This window comes from Saccostrea cucullata, unplaced genomic scaffold, assembly GCF_032062105.1.
Source record: "Saccostrea cucullata isolate Sc308-1 unplaced genomic scaffold, CSIRO_AGI_Scuc_v1 ctg504, whole genome shotgun sequence".
Lineage (NCBI taxonomy): Eukaryota > Metazoa > Mollusca > Bivalvia > Ostreida > Ostreidae > Saccostrea > Saccostrea cuccullata.
This window is the reverse complement of record NW_026925489.1, coordinates 96,267-117,412: the sequence shown is the minus strand read 5'-3', so window position 1 is coordinate 117,412 and position 21,146 is coordinate 96,267. Positions and strand designations below refer to the sequence as shown.

At 34.0% G+C, this 21,146-nt stretch overlaps 1 protein-coding gene and 1 long non-coding RNA gene across 2 annotated transcripts; one reads left to right on the top strand and one right to left on the bottom strand.

Annotated features, from left to right (window-relative positions):
- The first annotated feature begins 7,717 nt into the window (after window positions 1-7,717).
- LOC134268992 (retroviral integration site protein Fli-1 homolog) lies at window positions 7,718-20,939 on the top strand. Its single transcript, XM_062751218.1, has 7 exons — window positions 7,718-7,873; window positions 8,202-9,306; window positions 11,650-11,853; window positions 12,048-12,131; window positions 15,277-15,330; window positions 16,326-16,373; window positions 19,137-20,939. The coding sequence occupies exons 1-7, from the start codon at window positions 7,871-7,873 to the stop codon at window positions 19,664-19,666; spliced, it is 2,028 nt and encodes a 675-aa protein (XP_062607202.1). The 5' UTR covers window positions 7,718-7,870; the 3' UTR covers window positions 19,667-20,939.
- LOC134268993 (uncharacterized) lies at window positions 11,361-11,710 on the bottom strand. The gene is made up of 2 exons (XR_009992479.1): window positions 11,588-11,710; window positions 11,361-11,547 (listed from the first exon to the last, which is right to left on the bottom strand). It is a non-coding gene; the product is annotated as an uncharacterized LOC134268993 (long non-coding RNA).
- Window positions 20,940-21,146: the final 207 nt, after the last annotated feature.

Sequence of the window (21,146 nt, the reverse complement as noted above, 5' to 3'; positions counted from 1 at the left end):
CATAGCACCTGATCCCACCTCCGATGTTTTCAGTGGTCTGTGTTTGCTCTGCTTCCACTTTTTTTGTAACAATGAACTTCTGGGCATGATTACTGTTTATTATCTCTATATTTTAATCAATTTCCAGTTTTGCCTTTTTTTTTTAAAAATCTCGAAGAAACAGATTCCATCAATCCTACCGCGTTTTCTTGTACATTGCTATTTGATTCTGAGCTTTGTTTTTAACTTTGTCATTGAAGCCTCCGTTAGAGTTGATAACTTATAGTAACTAATTTATCAATATTTGCTGAATATACATTGAATCTATGTAAATCTATGCAAAGATCTACTCGTAAAAAAATGTTAAAACGTTCATTGAGTTTTTCCAGTAAAGTGATTTTTCTTCCTCTGAAATATCGTATACATGTAAATCTTTCGTTAACATTTTTATTCATATGTTTTGCAATTTACCTTAAATATCTTTTGCCTTTTTCGATCTGATCCTTTGGCAAGAGAAAGATGGATATGGTCTAAAATCCATGATAGGTATCTGAGATAACGATACGATAAATTCTGAAATTAGAAAATGCTTGACCAAAAAGATAAAACTGATGAAAATGTATGGTATATGACAAGATCAGTTTTACAACAGACTTTAAAGTGTTATTGACACCTGTAGACGTAGAGATATCATACTGGGAGATCAGATGACGACATTGGAAATAACAAGGGGATGTGATAAGTCAGGGAACGACAAGGATTGGCTCATATTAACAAAGATGGCGAAAGTCTTGCACATTTTTTTTTTAATTCAACAGATGATCATAAGGTAACAATATTAAGACAAAATTATCCAAAAAAGCTATACATGGGTATCACCAGACCTCTCAGAACCAAATAGACCATAATTATTTTAAAAAGAAATTAGAAGATCAAAAGCACTTGTAAATAAGTATGAGAAAAAAAAGAAACAAGTGGAGAAGAGAGACTATCAAAGCTGACAAAATAAGCTAGAGAGACAGGAGACGGTGAGAATCACTGTAGTTTAACATTCTACATTTAGTTTTATTTTGTTTAATCACTGAAGATTTCAAATCTTTTTCTGAAAATGTTTTGCTGGAGATAATCATTTATGAGCCAGGTTTGCAGATATTCAGTAAGATTATAGGTATATAAAACAGTGAAAATGTCAGGTATGAACAACGTTGTTTTGTGGAACCGACAAGGATTCATACCTGTTGTTATTACAGTTTAATTACTTGTAACATTATTGAATACCGTACTAAACATATTACGTCAGTGTCTAGCCTATTGTTTATTAACTTCTATAATAGTGTGTGATATATGTAGACACTGCAGTTCAGTAATTCAAATTACGTAACTTCTTTCTAATCCTCTGCATTTTAAAATTAGATTTTCATCTTAAAAATAGATTTTTCAACCATAAATAAATCCAGAGGTAGGATCAGGTGCCAAAGAGGAGTGAGCATCCCTTGCACCTCGGTCACACCCACCGTGTGCTCCTTGTCATGATCAGGAAAATTCGTCGTCAATTCAGTGTATAAATAATGGACTAACAATTATGAAAAACATCAGTGAGCATTTGACTTAATGATAAATTGTATTTGTTGACAATGTCATTGTATATCGACCATAGAACTTACGAAGTGATAATTTTAAGGCTCTCTCATATAAAATGTTGCTTGAACCTTAATGATTTTCCAAAAGAAATGTATTTTATAAGTTAAATACAAACAATTATAGCATAGCTTGCGGGACAAAGTTGGACAAAAAAGACACCCAACTTGGCAAATTTATAAAGGAATAATACCCATTTATGTCAGTTATCTCTCTTATCAGAGTATCAATGAACCTTCTTCAACTTGTTTGTCAATAATTTATCTCGTTTTAGAAATCGTTCATACATAGAGCATGCTCTTGCGTATCGAATCAACTGAAATATATAAACTTCGTATGCAGGTGATGAAGGTATATTGCTGCATAAGTAAGGGAAGTTGATGATTGAAAAGTTAAAGTCATCACGTTTATCATAGAGCTTGGTTGTTAGATTATCATTAACGTCTTTTTAAAGTAAAATATCTAACTATGAAAAATATGTGTCTAACTCTGTGGTACATGTATCTTTTATCTCAATATATCGTATCGACATTGTACCCATTGGAATTCCAATAGATTGTTTGAAGACCTGGTCTCTATAAACAAACATAGATATTGTCAATCAGAAACTCAAGCATCTTTTTGATGTCAACTTCAGAGTACTTGTGTGTACAATCAGAATGTTTTTTAATACCGGTAAAATAATTTTGCAAATAACCAATGACAAGGTAAGTAAATTTACAAGTTCCATTTTTATTGAAGAAGGAAGCAGCTGTCAATGATATTTAAAAGCCTGGACTTAAATTTATCGTGGGGAATGGTTGTGTATTAAGTTGAAAAGTCGTAAGTTTTTAAGCAGTTAATTTTGGTAAAATCTTGTCCTTTCAAATTGTCCAAAAGTTCCTTGGAATTTTTTCAGTTTCCACATCTGATTTACACCACTTCTTGAATACATTGTTGCACAGTCTTGAAGTTTCTCCTTCACTGCAGTTAATATCTTAATGAGGAGTAAAGAAAGAGAATATACTAGTCACTGATGAGTTTTCAGCATCAAAGGCCGTCCATTGTATATGGGTAGAAATTCCAATCCCCCTGTTCCTTGAGAAAACATTAAGGCTATTCATGTAAATTCTTTATTTTAGATGAAAAACACCTTGTACAATATTGTTCATTGTACGTCCAATACTCGTAGATGCAAGTATACTGATATATTTAATATGAACACGTAATAATCCCATGTAAAAATTGTTATGTTTAGGGTAATGTTAATAGAATTCCATTGGCATCGATACTAAGTTTATAGTTTGACTTTCCTAGATGGCCGATCGGTCAAGCGCCCTGTTCCCGATCTGCTAGGACAGATTCCGTAACTGCAAAGTAGACTTTTGGGTTGGAACGGGAGTAGATATGTATGCGGATAGAACTTCATACCCGCGTCTGTCCCAACAGAGAATTATTCTCTCTCTCTGTCTCTCTCTCTCTCTCAATAATCTTCAATAACGCTTGTTTTATTCTAACCCCTTTCAATTTATTTCGTCTAATATCGCCATTTTCCTTTCATTTAATAAGAGTGCGGCTTTTGATGAAGTTTTTCTTTAAATTGTGTTCACTCTTCTTTTATTTGTATGATATTCCTGGAGGATAAAAGATAACTGCATTTTTCAGATTATGAATTTAGAATTCGTACAAGGAAAAGCACTTCTGTATTTCAAAGGCCCTGCATTATTATAGTAGCTACTTTACAATGTGGAAATGGTTCATTCTGAATCGGAATTAGACACGTGACATTAATTTAGAGCTCTGAAACAAATGTTAATGGCGTGCAATGTATATTTCCTATTGTATTTTCCGTTATAAAGAAATAGCGGTTTCCTGACGTGAAAAGCCTTATTTTACAAAGAGATGTTGATCTTACACTAAGATTTAATAACTAAATGACTCAAGTACATGTATATTTTTCATTAAAGATCCCAAGGAAACGTAAATGATGTTCATTATCTAATTCGACTACTAGTATTTTAATACATGTTTGTCAATAAAGAGAAAGGAAAATGAGAAATAGAGACATCTAGAAAGAGAGTTTAGTGTAAGATCAGATTAAAATTATTCATTTTTACTTGTTTTTAGGTCTCCTGCCTCTCTCAGGTGACCTACCAGACGCTATCTGTTGCCCTCCGCCATCTTTCGGTATATTTTACAGACAAACTAAGCGCATGGTTGTCATGGACAAGGGTGCCTGTCTCAAAATTGTAAAACCCACGGTCCAGGTGTTAGACCTTGGGATTTGGTGTTAGGGTGGGCTTTATTGATTATAGAGTGAAAATGTATTATTTCTTTGAATATTTTTCTCAGTTAAATATAAGAATTTACAAGAATTTTAAAGCTTAATACAAAAAGTACTTTCAAAGTTTTAGTAGTCAGGTAAAATTGTTGAAAAGAAAAACAATGAATTAAGAATAATTTTTTTTACATAAGCTATAGGGACCAAGAGAGGCCATTGTAAGAGGAAATGTAATGCCTCATGTGACAACTAAAACTGTTCAAGCACTATTGTTTTGTTTAGTCTCTTACAAATGGGGGTGTATACTGCACCACCGACAAGTAAATAAATAGAACTGCCTGATGATTGGCTAAAACGAACTACACCTAAGTGACCTAACTACTCGGTATTATGTAAATCCCCGCTCATCCTATTTGTCTAGCTTTTGGGTAAAACATCTTTATCGTTATAACAGTATTTTCATTTATACTTTTATGGATCCTTTACAATGATTTATTATATTCAGGTGCCCACTAAGGCCCTTGGGCCTCTATTTCTTTCTGATATAAATGTTGTTCTATATCTTCTAGATTTGCCAATATTTAGACTAAATAAAAAACTATGTGTCCCCCTCCCCGTACCGCTCGCTTTTCATTCGACTTTGGATATTCTTGTATGATTTTAAGGAAAAACACAACGTACATACAAACTCTGCAATGCACCTTTCCCGCAGATAATTTTCTATAATATATTCTTAATTTTAAATCATAGTTTTATGAGATGTTATTACATGAAAAGGAGCATACATTACCAAGACTTTTACCAGATATAAAATCCAAGTATATTTTAAAAGAAAAATTAATATACTAGTAAATTATTTTTAGCTGGTATTTCCTACAAAATGATTTCCAGGAGGTGATTAGTACTACTAGGCATAATACAATCGCAAAAACTTCCTTCGATATTAAATTGGAACTGTTAAATTTTACTGGATGTAAGATATTCAAGTTTGAAACTACCTTACGTAGTCCTTAATTACCAATGTTTTCCTACCACAGCAACAATTTCATAGAATTTCTTTTAGTTTCTTTTACAGGGTAAACACTTAATATAAAAATTCATAAAGTTTCATTTTTGTTAGGCCTTTTTGATCTGGTTAAAATAAAGGAAATACTTTTGGCACAATACAGAATAAAAGATGTTTTCGAGGAAACTGAATGGGAATGACCAAAATAGAGTTTACAAAGCACGACAAGAGAGATCATCCTTAATTTGAATAACACGGAAGAATTGATATAAAAATAGTTCTTGGAACAGAACAATATTTCCTTATATTTCCCCGGTATCAGACTGTCTCGTCTACTGAATTGTCTATATTTATATTTAATCCCAGTTACGATCGAGTGATCTCTCTCTCTCTCTCTCTCTCTCTCTCTCTCTCTCTCTCTCTCTCTCTCTCTCTCTCAGTATTTTGTTTCAGCTCAAAAGAGTCGGGGATTCTCAAAAACCTCTTTCTAATCAATATAGTTTGTATGTAAAATTTTCACTTTCTATATTTTAGTCATAAAAACATCAAGGTCAGTTTCAACAATTAAGTTATGCAAATGGTGGGAAGTATCCCTTTAAAAGGAACAGTGTTGAATTATTAAAAAAAGCGAGAGGTCATAATTTGTCAAAGTCAAAGCGAGGTAAATTATCGACAAACACGATGATGAAACAAGAATATCAACTGTCTCGTTTAAATTTATCATTTCGTTTGTTCTATGATCGATATAATGACCTAGTCAGCAAATACAATTTATCATTAAGGTAGTCCGATCCTCAGGTTTATAAAATTAGCAGTTAAGTAATCAATAATACTCATAAAAGTATCTCTGAATCCACAAAGTTATGTAAATTTATCCACAGTATTTCTTTAAAGTTAAAGATTAAAGTTAATCATATTATATGCAGAAAATTGTCAAATCTCCAATATTTTTGCAGAAAAGGCGAATTTGAATATCAGCAATGCATTTTCTAATTGCAAATTGATCAACAAATATATGTTAGGTTAAAAAATGATAGGTATCCAGGCATTCAGAGAAATTTTTATACTTATTTAGTATTTTTTGTCTTTTATTTCCGTCATGTATTCTATAATACACAGTGTAAAAGGCTTTTGCTATCATTGCAAGACACCACAAATCACTTCTTATTTGATATCATGCTATAATAAGTGTTGGTATCTAAGGTTAGATTGAAGAAAATCTTATTTCTATAAAACTGTATTAATTTTTTTCCTTTCATAGGGTACAAATGTCAACTTTTATAAGGCCTTTTCTAAGACTTCCAAAAAACCTTGAATCTTATAAAGATGAATAAAATGAAAATTGTTGCAAGTAAAAAATTAATTTTCAAGTATCATTTAAATGCATTTCAAATTAAATATTAATTCGGAGTTGTCCTTCCTGGCTGATGATCGGATATCCTTAAGTCAAATGCTGACTGACGGTTTTCATACTAATTGTTAGGCCATTATATATACACTGAATTGTCGACGGATTTTTTCGTTATTTCCCGATCATGAAAACTGACTGGTCGGCAAAGAATGCTCACTCCTCCATGGCACCTAATCCCACTTCTGATGTTTAGGAGGTCCACGTTTGTTCTGCTGCAATTCTTATTGTTTAATAGATTTTTGGACTTTTATACTGTTCGTTTTCTCCATATATTCATGCGCACATCCCAATGTAGTGCTGATTCGAATTTCTTGAATCAGTCACCCTGGAATAAGGGCAAGATCACTAATCAGTTTAATTGATTGATTGATTATATATATTGTTTAACGTCCCTCTCGAGAATTTTTCACCCATTTAGAGACGCCACATAGAGAAGCTGCAAATTTTGTCCTATACTCGGCACTGAGGACCATTGAGCAGGGAGGGACCTTTTTCGTGCCAGCACCTACTGCGACACGGGACCTCGGTTTATACGGTCTCATCCGAAGGACCGGTCTCCACATCCCACAGTGGGAATCGAACCCGCGACGTTAGGATCAACTACTTACATCGCGATTCGAGAGCAAATGCTTTAACCACTGCTCCACGCGAGCTCTAATCAGTCAAACACGAGAATCTTTAAGAAACTACTTCTCAATAATAGCAGGTCATTGGTCCGTGAGAATTCAATGTGTCATCATCCTCATTGGCGTCCATGGATCAGTTGAATGGGTTGGTAGGGACTGACTTGTGGAGACCGGTCTGTGGTATTGATTATTAATAAGTATATATCATGCCTGCAGAGAATGAGGTTTTTTGATACGTTTTTTTATAAGCTATGTCTACGTAAATGGGTTAGGTAATTGTACCAAGAATCTTAGTTACGCGAAGCTAATCCTGGACACGGGCAAGGATTCATTTTTAATACAAAGATATTAAAAGTTTACTAACTATGCCATACAGCTATTAATCTAAGCCATGGAAGGCAGATTTCTGTTGAGGTCAAATTCAGCCATTTTAACATTTTTGGTGGGGAAAACATTTCCGCAAGCAATCATTTCCTTTCCAATACCAAATGCACAAAAGCCTAATCTCTTAAATAAAAATCTGCTTGCATTCTGCTATAAAGCACTTCATATCACTTGGAAACTTTTGTTGAAAAGCCTTCGTGACGTCATTAAAGGCGGGAAATGAAGCTAGCATAGTCCTTATCTTGTTTATTCATAAGTGAAACTAAGTTTTGTAAAATTTGTCACACAAGTAAGAAAGTGTTTGGTACTTGAAAAGTATTTATCTCGATAAATTACGCTCTCATCCGGCCTCTCGAACCTCGTTTCCTGCCCTGTATGTTTCGTCGTGATAAGTATCCAACTTCCTGTTTCTGAAATATACACTTGTCGCCGCAGAAATATGACAAGCCTCTAGCCTCGTTTTAAATTCATAACAACACTGCATTATGTATATGAGTTATCACTTTAAGGGTTGAGTTTTTTCAAATTGCTTCCTTCTGGTGTTCAATACTTTTTATGTCTCGAAAATGGTAAGTAGTCTCTACTTTCTGCTTCTTACAATTGTACCGCTACTATTCGGATGCTAAGTATAATTATAACGTAACACTACTTCATGCAATGTTTCACCGACATGAACAATTTCCTATGAGCGGGGAAATGGAAATTAAAGAGGAAAGAATCTTTAGGAAATAGGGGAGTACTACATCTCCGTTTAGAACGGACGATAAGGATATCCTATATTACAGACAGGTATTCCGGTCATATGAAATGAGCTATTTCATTACATAGTTCAAGTTCATTTTTTAACAATCAAGCACGCATTAAATGCATTTGGTGAAATTTAATTTTTATTAACAGGAAAATCGTCAAGAAGATACAGAAACCACATTGGTTCCTCCTCGCCCTCGTTCCGTTGAACAAAATAGGACGAGTCCAGAGACTGTTTTAGACACCCATCAGTGTTCCTCTGTTCCTCCATACCTCCCCAACACAGAGAAAGGCGAACAAAGAGAAACTACAGAAACATGTCAACAGCCCGCAACCTCCGACATACCACCTCTGATCCCAGAAAAACGAAGCTCGCCTGTCAACGCAATTCAGGACATTCCCATCTCTCAGACACATCAGGAGGTACACCCGTCAGATGGATTTCCTCAGCGCCCCCAAATTCCACCTTTAATACCCACAGAATCTCTGCTACGGAATGAAAACCAACCCCCCTTAGCAGATTCTACAACGCAATCTTCAAATCAAGATGGGAGCCCTGCTAGTGTTATTGATATCAAGGAAAGTGGGGAAAGCCAGCAAACAAGCTCCAATCTTTTAAGTGGAGGTATAGACAGCTTAGTGACACAGACCGTGCCCATTCCAATCCCAAGCACAATCGGGAACATAACCCCCGCAGGCTCCGAAAATGGACCTCTAGAAGAGTACGCTAGTCGTTCTATTAAAAGTGAGCCGGGGGTGGTATCAGAACCATCGTGTTCTATTTGGGGGACGTCTCATTATCAGACATCTAGCATAGATTCCACGGAATTAGCCAACATGCAGCAGTACCTCCAATACCCGGGTTACACCAATAGGTATGACACCTCAAACCAGCAGAGTTTTGACAGTGCTGGGAGGTGTTCTAGTCATGCTAACAGTGTAACGGTTGAGGATCCGATGTTAGCGCGGGATGTGAGTGCTGACATGGACGATATTAACAACCCTTTCTACACCGCTTACCCCAATATGTTCCTCAACCAACAGCAAGCTTATTCTGCCGCGGTGCCGTACGGAGACACCTCACAAAAACCTATCCAGACCTCACAGACATTACCGCCATCTTACTTTGAAAATGTAAAGAAAGCTTGTGACGTCACCTCAAAAAATGTCAATGAAGCCCATGTAACCTCATGTAGACCCAAACTTGAACACGATACAGATGGAATTCAGCCCAAAAAAGTCATAGTTCCCGCAGGTAGGAATTTAATGAAAATATGTATTTTTCACTATCTGGAATGTCTCATATTATTTCAAACTTCAATATATTTAATGTGTTTAGAATGCCTTTTTTTATTTCAAACTGAATAGCATGAGATAATAATCTAATACTTTATTCTCCTTCAGATCTGATAGCATGACATGATGAAGCTGACTGTTAAAGGCATGATCTTAAAATAAATCTTTGTTTAATTGTATCCGGGTCCTAGATCTGCATGCTCTTTGTTGACCTGAAGTTACTGAGTCTCCGGGCTTTACTTATATGAATGATGTATTATAATGAGTAAGTAGATTGTCATATCTGAATAAAATATTTATAACAAATTTCTTGCCAAACAATATTTTTTTAAAATTATTTTCTAAAAGTATTCCCCATTTATCAGATGGCAACAGATTTATTTTCCTGTTCTAGTATGATCATTGTCATGAAATTTGTTTCAACTTCTATACGCAATGTAAATGTAACTGTGTGTTTACTACTTAATGATTAATCAACATGAGAAAAATTACAGAAAGATGACCAATTAACCAGGATGTAGAGTGTATCTGTGATCTGATTGTCATATGAATTTCATATTTGTGAAGTTTGTGCGTCCCGTGATAAAATTCTGCCTTTATTTGTAGACATACATTTAAAATTAAGAACTTTTATTCCCCCTCTTTTTCCCCTAATCTTGTTATTTTGATCAATAGGAGCACACCTACTTAATAATATTAATGTAAGGCGATTAAAATACATAAAACAGGATACACCTCCGATGGCTTAGATATCTGAGTAGAGCAACCAAATCTGATGAAGTAGAGAGCATGTGTCCATGTGCTTCATCTTAAACTTGTTAAATACGAATATACATACATTTACAATGATTAGATAAGAGGTCTGTATGGTCCATTTAATTATTTACATATTTTAATAAATATATTTTTTTTTAAATGTCAATGCGTCAATTTCAGCATACCGGTATATTGAAGAAATATTAAAATTTCTGCAATTTAGTTATCATAAAATTAATCTACTTTAAAAGCTTTTGTTTTAAAGTTGATAAAGGTATTATTATAAATAAAACTGACTGGCTAACATGTGTTGAAAGTGAAACACAACGCGGAAGGAATTGATCGCGGGTATCTGGAAATGGACACGCATGATGACGCTTTTCCTGTTCTGCACAGGAAACAGATTTTTTTTATCCTTTGAAATGATCTGATATTCTTTAAATCAAACGTATGATTTTAAGTGATTGCTTACAAAGTATTTATTCTTAGTATTCATATACTAACGATTAAAAGAAACTATTGATGTTAAGTTCTTCGGAGCATATCGGGATTTTGACAAGTTTTGTTTATTTGAGTCTCTCGATGTTTACCCCTCTTCAGACACGAAGGCAGGTGCCAAATAGCGCGCCGTGAATTACAATACAGAAGTCGCGTGTCACTGCAAACACCAAAGGTGACGGAGCTCTCGGCCGGTAGTCCTTGTCCATGTGCGATTTGATTAGCTCTAATACACCTATTTTACTTGTTCACAGTTTTTATTTTCCTTTTTGAGTATGAAAATTACCGTTTTAAGGGTGTCCTACTCGGTGATTTAATGAAGGGCTTGTGCCACACGTGGGCTGCCAAACTCTACGTCGACCGGGGATAAAAATAACACCCATTTATCTTCATTTTCCTTTTTAAAGAACAATACTTTGCTTTCTCATTTTAGGAGAAAATTAATTCATAAAGCACTTAGTAATTCAACAATATCAACTGAATTAAACGTGAGGATTCAAACAAAAGAAGAAATATTTCGTTCACGCGTCAGATTTTCGGGGGTTTTCTCTTTCGTTGAACATTTTCTTTACCTGAAAATATTATCAAATTTATTAAATATGTCTTGATTATTTCTTCTTTTTTTTTAAATAAAAAAAAACAATGCCTGGTAATCAAACGCAGAGAAAAAATACTGCAAGAGTAATATGGTTCATTCTATTCATGTGTAAAAGTGCATGTAATTTTAATAATTTAAATAACGATTTTTTTTTTCTCATTATACTTTGTATACACTACTGGTATTTACTATAACATGAATTTTTATTTTGGTATTTGGGTAGGTAAATCTTGCCCTTGGATCCATCTAAAAGAAAATTTTAACAAGTCGAGATGCCCATGAATATGCAATTTATCATCATAAGAGATCTTTTCCTGTTTAGCTTTATATGATATTGGTCGAAAAACACTTGATGTGGGCGCATAATAAAAACAAAAATTGATAAAACCCTTAAAATGATATAATGTTGAACCAACAATTCTGATTGTATAATTATCTGACATTCCCTAGACCCCCAGACGTGGACGGAGGGAGACGTGCACCAGTGGCTGGAGTGGGCCAGGAACGAGTACAAACTCCGGGACCTTGACGTGGTCCGCTACCAACAGATAGACGGACGACACCTCTGTAACATGAACAAGGAGCAGTTCACGCACCTGTTTGGTCCCATTAACGCTGAGAGTCTGTACTCACATCTGAACTTCCTCAGACACGGTAATCCTCCAATCTGTCTACAAATAAAAATCAGATATACAGAGACATCATATCTCATCAACAAGCGCCTACTTTTAATTACCACATTTGCCAAGTGAAAACCAACACAAATTAAATCTATCTGAAATAAATGTTAAATGTTATTGAGTACATGTGAAACAATGAAGATTTTTCCTATGTTTTAATGTTTTCAGGCCCCGGACAAGTGACCTCCCCTAGTTGTCCCACCGTGTCTTCTTTTGTTCACGGCTCGGGAGGATCAATCAAGCAGAACGCAGGTCAGTGAGTTACCAGCGCTGCATTACATTTCCGGAATTTTGCATTGCATTTCCGACAATTATTATTTCACCGTTAGAAGTATATAAGCTTATCAGTTTAAAGTAGTAGGTGTACATTTGTAAATGACAGAAATTGTTCTTCAATCTTACATCCATTCCTCGCACTTTCCTGGTTTTAACCTCAGTTTACAAGAAAAATATAAAAAGGAACCATATTTAATAGCTTCGAAATTAAACTTGACCGACCGAATATTTTAGACCGATTCTTTGAAATCCTTTAACAGAGTCGATCGTGAAATATGAATACTGTAAGTGTTTTTCAATTTTAGTTTTCATTCTAGATAAATTATCTAGAATTTTTGATACATTAAATAAGAAATATTAATTTAGTTTCAATTGCAATTAAGATTATTATAACATTACAAAGAAGAAGTTAAAGTGAGCGATAAAATATGAATCAACACGCACTCTGTCTTAACTAAAATGGCCACTTAAGCGGTCTTAACATGAAAGATCATACATCAATGAGTATTTCTCAAGTCCTGAAGTGTTGGCTAAGCAAATAAAAAGAAATTCAGATCAAAGGAAAAGTAGCAGGTTAAGGTCTTTTGGTTTACTGAGTAAATTTATTGTTGGTATTTGGAGAGGTTGGAGAGTTTGCATTTCAGCTGATCCTTAAAAATCGGATTATCGCCCCTGCATCTGCGAAATCACCCGATAGGGTGCGCAAAAGTGAACATTACTCAAATGTACTTGACTAAGAATAAAGGCGTGTGCCTTTTTTCTCTCTTTTTATTTGTTGCGTCTTTTAGGTCGGTGATTTGTTTGTTTATTTCTTACCAGACTTTATTGACTTTCCCAGATTTCTCGGTTCTGTGACCAAATTTGGCAGGTTGTTACATTTTAGGATCAGCTCATATTGTTACTATTTACTTTTACGAAGTGGTAAATTTGTGTACATTGGGATCCTAACTACCGATTTGATACAAGTCCCTTCGTCTGCTGAGGGTCTTTGAAGTTCCCCGTCCTACACAACACGGGAAGTAATCGGAACAAAACATTTTCTTCTGTTGGAATTTTTCTTCCATAGCAAACAACAAAAGTTTGCACTAGGAAACTATGAATAAAACTCCATTTTCTCATACCAGCATTCAAGATTTAAGATACAGAATACATCTGTAACTCTTTATTTGACTTTAGATTTTGAATTAAAACGAAAAGTTAACATTAGCAAATGTAAACAACAACAAAAACTCAGTATTTTCCGATTATTTCTAGTGAGTGAAAAATTTAAGCACATTGAACAGGGTTTTTCTAAAAAAAAAATTGCTGAAGATAAAAGTTTGCATTTAAAATAGGAAGTTGAAGGGGAGGTCTTTGTCTATAATATCCAATCACAAATACAGCTGTGTAGAATTTCATCGCATTCTTTTCAGTAAAAAAAAAGTTTGTCTTTGCGATCGCAAATCCTTTTCTCCATCTTTTGTGGACAGATCACATCTAATTAACACATACTAATAGCTGATCTAAGCGGCACATTGAAAAGTCGATCAACTTTTCAAATGGTTATTTTTGTCAATTATATTACATCTCTCATTTCAAAATATTAACTTTTTGCATACAGCTAAATCCATTTGATATCGGTATTTTAATTGTGGTCGCCTTGATAAATATATTGATTGTCGGGAGATAAATTACCACTCTTCCTTTTGTTTTTTAAACCGACATATGGGAAATCGTTGTTCCTTTTATACTTCTACTAACTTTGTTCATTTGTAAAATGAGATAAAAGTGAATCTGTCATGGAAATATTAGGAAATTAGACACTGCTTGAAACAAATATTCCGAATTCGATCAGCACTGCATAAATTCTAACAATCAGCAATTTATAACGTATAACAAACCAAGATAGTGTATTTTTTCTTTTTAATTCGAGATATCCAAAAAAAAAAATGAAATTATTCAACTTATATAACTATAGATGTAGTTTTGACTTCAATTTCTTTATTTTGTACTGTACATTTTGTGTTAAAAAAGAAGGATCTTTTTCAACGCCTATATCGTTATTCTAAATGTGTCTCTAATAATTTTTACTTAGAAGTCTGACTCTGAAAAAAAAATACAAAGTGTTACATAGAAAAAAAAAAATGTAGAATTTTTGATATATTAAATAAGAAATCATGATTCAATAATGAACATTTGAAAGGAATAATTCCAAACTTTTAAATCGGTCATAAAATTTGTTGATTTTAATTATTGTGATTTTTTTTTTATTGTTTTTTAATTTTGTATCAAAATCTATCTTTCGGATGTTTATAAACATTAATTAACGTTAACATTATACATTATATTCGAACAAAGATGTTAATAATAATGATTAAAAAATGGATTAAAATAATCAAAAGGCTTTTCTCCGTACATCTCTCTCCTCTGATTGGCCAGGACTTGAAAACACTCAAATCCATAACAATTCCTCCACATTCAAATGGTTAGCACCTTTTCTAATAAAACGAAATAACGCCCCTTCACTGATCGATTTGCTATTGCTCGAAAACAGGAATATGTCTTCACCAAGTTTTCAATGTCAACAATTTAGCGGCTGTACATATAGTTATTCAGAATCAACTAATGAAAAGTGTCTTTGCTAATGTGTGAAAACGATCCCATCTTTTGTGATATTATAAATGTCAGGGAGTACACTCATAAAACTTGTGATTAACTTTTAACAATTTTTCAAGTGTTTGAAAAAGAGAAAAAAGTATTTTTAGATATTGATGACTGGTCAGTTAAGATTGTCCTCCCCCATGCTGGACGACAGCTTTTATAAACTGTCCTTCCGTCACAAATTCAAATATATGGACTATATTCATCCGTGTGCTTTTGGCGGATTCTCGCCGTTTATGTTTCCAGGTAGGTATTGGCTTTTAAGAGGGTTCGAGGAGAAGACTCTCTAATAAACTTTTGTAGTCTGTTAAATTCTTCGGCCGGTCAGTATATTGTATGGTCTTTAGTTAAATAAACAATGGCTGAAATCATTATAAGAAATTAATTTAAAAAAGAACGCGTGCTTTTTAAAAATTTTATATATTATTTTCAGATTTAGAATTTATGAAACCGGCTTTAATTTTTTAAATATTATTTTCAGATCCAGGATTCACAAAATCGGCGTGGTCCCCGCAGCCCAGCCAAACATCACAGGGTATGTCTTCATATTTTTGCATTAAACAATAGTTAGACTAAGGGTCTGATTTAAATATTTTCATTTTTACTCGAAATACCCGAATTTATTTCTTTTTAAGAATTGTTTTGAAAGAATATAAATCTCGACTGATTAAAAATGTTTCAAGTGTTAAATATCTTTTTAATTTTATGGCATTTTCTAGTAGGTTTCATGGTGTGAATACTGTTAATTTGTTGCTCATTAGAAACTTACACTAAGCGAGAATAAACGGAAATTGACCATATCGTCAAGTCCTTTCTTAAAGGAGCGCTATGAATGAAACAAATATTGATTATCCCAGAACTGGAACATGTTATAATAATTCAAAAATCCATCTGCAAAATCTGAATAAAAAGTTTAAAGCAGCGAAAGGGGTTTATTGGCAAACGTTTGTTTCCCCAAGACAGAAACCATCTACCCTTAAAATTTGAAAGTGTTCAATTGTTCGTTATGCCTTTATACTCTGAGAACGATGGTGAAGCGATATTCAGATGTCTTTGTGACACTGGTCATAACTAAGAAATCTTTAAGTAAAGTACCAGTTGAGTAGTGTTAATTCAGATTCATTCCTCAAAGGGGGACTGATTTTGTTAGAATACAATCATTTTCTCTTGCCTTAAGTCTCACCAGAACCTAGTCCTGAGAACTAATCGAGTTTTAGGGTAATGTAAACCAAGAAAGCAACCCTTTTATACTTTGTCCAAGAACGGAAATCATTTTATCCCCTTGGGTAGCTAAACTTTTCACAAAGAATTGCAAAGGGCATAGAGCACGTGATTGCATTAGCTTATGATTATTCTGAATTAAAAATATCTTTGACTTTCCCCCAAAAAGATAAGCAAATTATTCCATTGGGTAAAAAAATTAAGCGATTCTTCCTTTGTCATCCTCTTTTTTTTCTCTTCGCAATTATTAATTTTTTCTTGATTTGAGAATGTATACTTCTAAATGTCATTTAATATTTACTTTGACAGACCCGTACACATTACTTGGACCCTTGGTGGGGCGGCTGTCCAGCACAGGTAAGTCATTAGGTACATATATAGTCACACCTGTGACAGGTGAACCGTCTATGTGTTTTTCAACTTTCAAACCCTATAAGGAGAAAGTTTTCACAGCTAATAATTGCTACAAACTAATCAGTCTAGGTTGACCTTCAACGTTACATAGTGTGTAGGCTGCTGAGCCTCTTCTTCAAATGGTTTTAGGTCAAATAACGCCTTACAAAACCGCGTTTATAATGATGAGTAATGTCATAGTAAATTATTAGATAATCACATTCAATATCCTTAATACTTCTAAATTCCACTTAAGTGTGTTTATCAAATGGCACATTATTAATTTTCATTATTATTTGTTTTTTTTATCACCACAGTATAAAATATTATCTTTGGGAAAATGAATTTCCTTTTTCTTTTTAATATGGGGGGGGGGGGTTAGAGTCAGAGAGAAAGGTAATGGAAATATCTGGGTCTATTCATCAAAGTAGCTGTATGTTGTTCAAATCATGACCCCCCCCCCTCTCAAGTAAGGGAAAGGAAAATTTTTTTACAATGGAACAAATAGTACAAGAATAAACATACTATTAGTACATAGGAAAAGTCTTTAAAATTCTTTCTCAAAAACGAGGAAGCCACAATTTATTTTATTTTTATGGAGGAAACCATTTTTAGTTAAACACAGCCTTTCAAAAATCTAAATTCCCAAAGCCTTTAAGGTCTGTTGGAAAGTATAACAGCAAGAAGCAGTGTCCGATACAAGAATCCTAACATAGGCCAATTTAAAAGGATATTAACTGTAGGACATGTTTCATCATGATACAAGTATCCTAGTGTAGGTCAGTTAACTGTAGGACAGGTGGGCAATGTGGGCACCATGATATATTACCTCTACCCAGTAAATTTGAAAAAAATGCATGTCAAACTCCAAAGGTCAAAGGGTCAGTGTTGGTACCCAAAGGAAGGCCTTGTTACAAGGAATACACCTGTGAATTATGAAAGTCATAGTTCTAACTGTTCAGAAGTTATGACCAAGGTAAAAGTTTATAAAAATGCTTTAAACTCTTAGGTCAAGGTCAAAAGGTAAAAATATTTATACCAGCTGAAAGGTCTTGTCACAATAAATACACATGTGAAATATGAAAGCCCTAGCTCCAACTGATTAAAGGTTATGGCCAAGGTTAAGGTGTGGTATTTTTTTTTGTAAAAGTCGGTCAAATTCCAAGGTCAAGAGGTCAAATTTAGTGGTACCCGAAGAAAGGTCTTGTTACAAGGAATACGCCTATGAAATATGAAAGCCATAGCCCGACCCACTCAGTAGTTATGGGCTAGGTTAAAGTTGATGACAGACAGACAAAAAAGACGGCCAGAAAGACAGACAGGAAAAAAAACAGTATACCCCCGCGATCTTTCGATCCATGGGCATAAAAAACATGGTTATTTATAAAATGTTATAAGAATCGTCGAAAATATACATAAGGATATTCTCTGTAAAAATGCATTAAATATACATGCCACTGTTTGTTAAATGAACTTTATGGATTATATCGTGATAACTGAATTTGTCAATATTCATTGAAATGGATGAACTATAAATTAAAGGGTTTTTATCACGCATAGAAATTTCTTAAAAATTAAACACTATTATATTCTTGAAACATATAATTATCGTTTAATCATAAAATAATGCTTTAAACTGTCGTATTTAAGCCATAATACGTCCGTAATGTAGGTTCTTCAGATTGAAAATCTCCACTAATTAGATAGGGGTCACGTGGTACTGAAAAATGGGCAATTAGACCTCGTAAAGCGTATCGTAAGAAAACATCTATACCGTATAGATATTTGCCTGAAATAAAAAGAATACACCACTAGGTTGAAAGAAATTTTGATATTGACAATATTACTTTGGCTATGGATGCTCAATCTTATATGTTTTAACTTCTACAGCATAAAAATAAATAAAAAACACACCGTGAAAAAGGAGAAGGCATTGAAGACAAGCCGTGACAACTCCTGTGGCTTCGACTAAATAGATCGAATTATTAACCTTTGACTTCTTAAATAATTATAAAAATGGTCATACGTTTTCTTTCTTCGTTATTTTAATAAATTATACATAAACAGATCTTGTGTATCTTCTATCTGTTCCAGCAATGAACATCATTTGATAGAAAGGATACTTCGATCTTCAATGGCGCCGTACGCAATGGTACGCCATTACGAGCTTCACAACACTAGTCTTTGTGCATTAAATGCATATTGATTTTTTTTTTTTGAAAAAAAATACTATTTCCATTAAATATATATTTTATATAATACAGAAAAATTTTGATCGTACATAAACCAATGCTCTGAATATACAGACAAATCCTCGCACCGACCAAGTCCCTGGCAGGTAAAAGAAACTTCCTAAAACCTTTCCTGTGCTGATTTTTCATCTAAACGCCACAAATTATTTATAAATATCTATTGATTAACCAATTATCATTTCTTAATTACTAGTAGGGTTTATAGACGAAGCCATTGGGTCGTTTTGTAAACACAATAAGTACTTCGCTTGACCAGGACTGACACCTATGACGTCAGAGCAATGGCGCGCAACATCGGCGATCAAAATATGCATATTGAGAAATTTAAACTTTGAATCGCTGAAACAACCAAAATATTAATTTTCTAACCAAAAAATTTTGATGGATGATTTTAATAGCATATAAACTTTGTTATATCAAAAAATCATGATGCATGATAAAAACCCTTTAAGGAATTTACAATAATTTGTTGCAGGAAGTGGGCAGATTCAGTTGTGGCAGTTTCTGTTAGAACTGTTGTCTGATAGAAGAAATTGTTCTTGTATTGCCTGGGAAGGCAGCAATGGCGAATTTAAGTTAGTGGACCCAGATGAGGTGGCGCGTCGGTGGGGAGAGCGGAAGTCCAAACCGAACATGAACTACGACAAACTAAGCAGGGCACTTAGGTATTACTACGACAAAAACATCATGACGAAAGTGCACGGAAAACGATACGCTTACAAATTTGACTTTGTCGGCCTTACTCAAGCGATGCAACCCTCTACCCCAGAGACGAATGCTTACCGATATCAGCACGAAATGTTCAGCATGTCAGGATACGCCCCTCCCAGACTCAATTACTTGTCTCCTCATCCACCCATTCCAACGACCACGGCAGGCTTCCTGTCCCCTACTGCTTCATATTGGTCAACGTCAACCAATAACATTTTCCCGAACACGTTGAATCATGTGATGCCAGGACATCCGGGAACTTTGCCTTCTCACATGAGCACATTTTACTCATGATTATATCATTTTGCCTTCATCATTTTGTAATTATAGCGATGTAAGCAAGGATTTATTTTATCTATTTTGTGGTCAAAGATCATGAATGTTTGTTTTTTCCCCTTGCATTTGTTATATTAGCTCATTTTGTCACTTTATTGTGTTCTTGGATCACATGAATATCTTGCACAAAAAATACGTAATTCAGTTGATTTAATTTTTTCCCCAGTGTTTGGCATTTAATCACAAAATTGTTATCTCCTTTTGATACACAAATACCTCGAGTTTTCTTAAAAAGCTTAGTGTTTGTCACCTCGTTATGTGCTTTCATTATATACATGAATACATTGTATCTTGGAAAGAAACAATTGTACATTTCAGTTGCCTTAATCTTACCAGAGTTTGGCAATAGGAAACTTAATTGTTATCCCCTTTTGAGGTATGAATATTTAGTATTCTTTGTAAATAGGAGAATAAGAATAGTGCGCCACAAATTTAAATAATTTTGTATTTTATAAGTAGGTATGTTTAGAATGACATACCAGACATGTAGAGTAGTTCTGCTTTACCTAGCAAAAACAAACTTTTCAGATCGCACATCAACTCAGACAGGCCCCCCCCCCCCCCCGTCCCTGAATAAAAAATGTTCCCTAACAAATTCAAAGATATTTTTTACATAGAATGTAATTGACTTTCATTCTTTATAAAATGTTGTTTTGAATCAGATATGTATCATTATTGAGAGTGTTAATGGGGTACTTGCCAGAGTTCTTAAATTTAATTTTTGGCTGTATTGTTTTCAAGATATTATGAGAAATTAGTTGATACATTCCTAGATATTTCGTATCATTGTAAATACTGTGTTGATCCGTAATTTCTCTTTTTTTTCTTTGGTCGTCACACAGCGTTATGTTTCAAATTACCAGGCCAGTGCTATTGTTAAATACAAGTTGTAGCTTCATTTCATGTATAATGTTTAAAAGCAGACAAGTCTGTTGCAATGACATTTATGTTCATCCATTGTTTTGCTACCTCACGTAGCAGACGTACGTTGAAGCCTATAAAGAGCATCGAGGATAAGCAGTTAGCTTACAAATTAGGGAAATCGGAAAGGAAGATTTTAGTTGTATGACTATAATCATAAGTAATGTGTGTACTTTTTCAGTCTCTTACACCGGAAGTGATCTCAGAGCCTGTATTGTTATTATAATAACGGCCATTTTGATGAGAATTGTTGAAATTTTATGTATCATCATGTAACTCGTTAAAAATAAATGTTGGATATTATTTTTGATTTCAGTGTTGTGCTTTATTTATCAAGCTATTCTGAGTGTGCACCAAGCAATCACCAAGAAAGAGAATTGTGTGGACTCATACGTGATACTGTAACCTAATTGCAATCATATTGACGACCTTTTTGAAATCAGTTTCCTGCGTCCAAACGTCATTAATTTTTTCTGTAAGTCTAGAAGATACACTAGGCACATTTAATGATAATTAA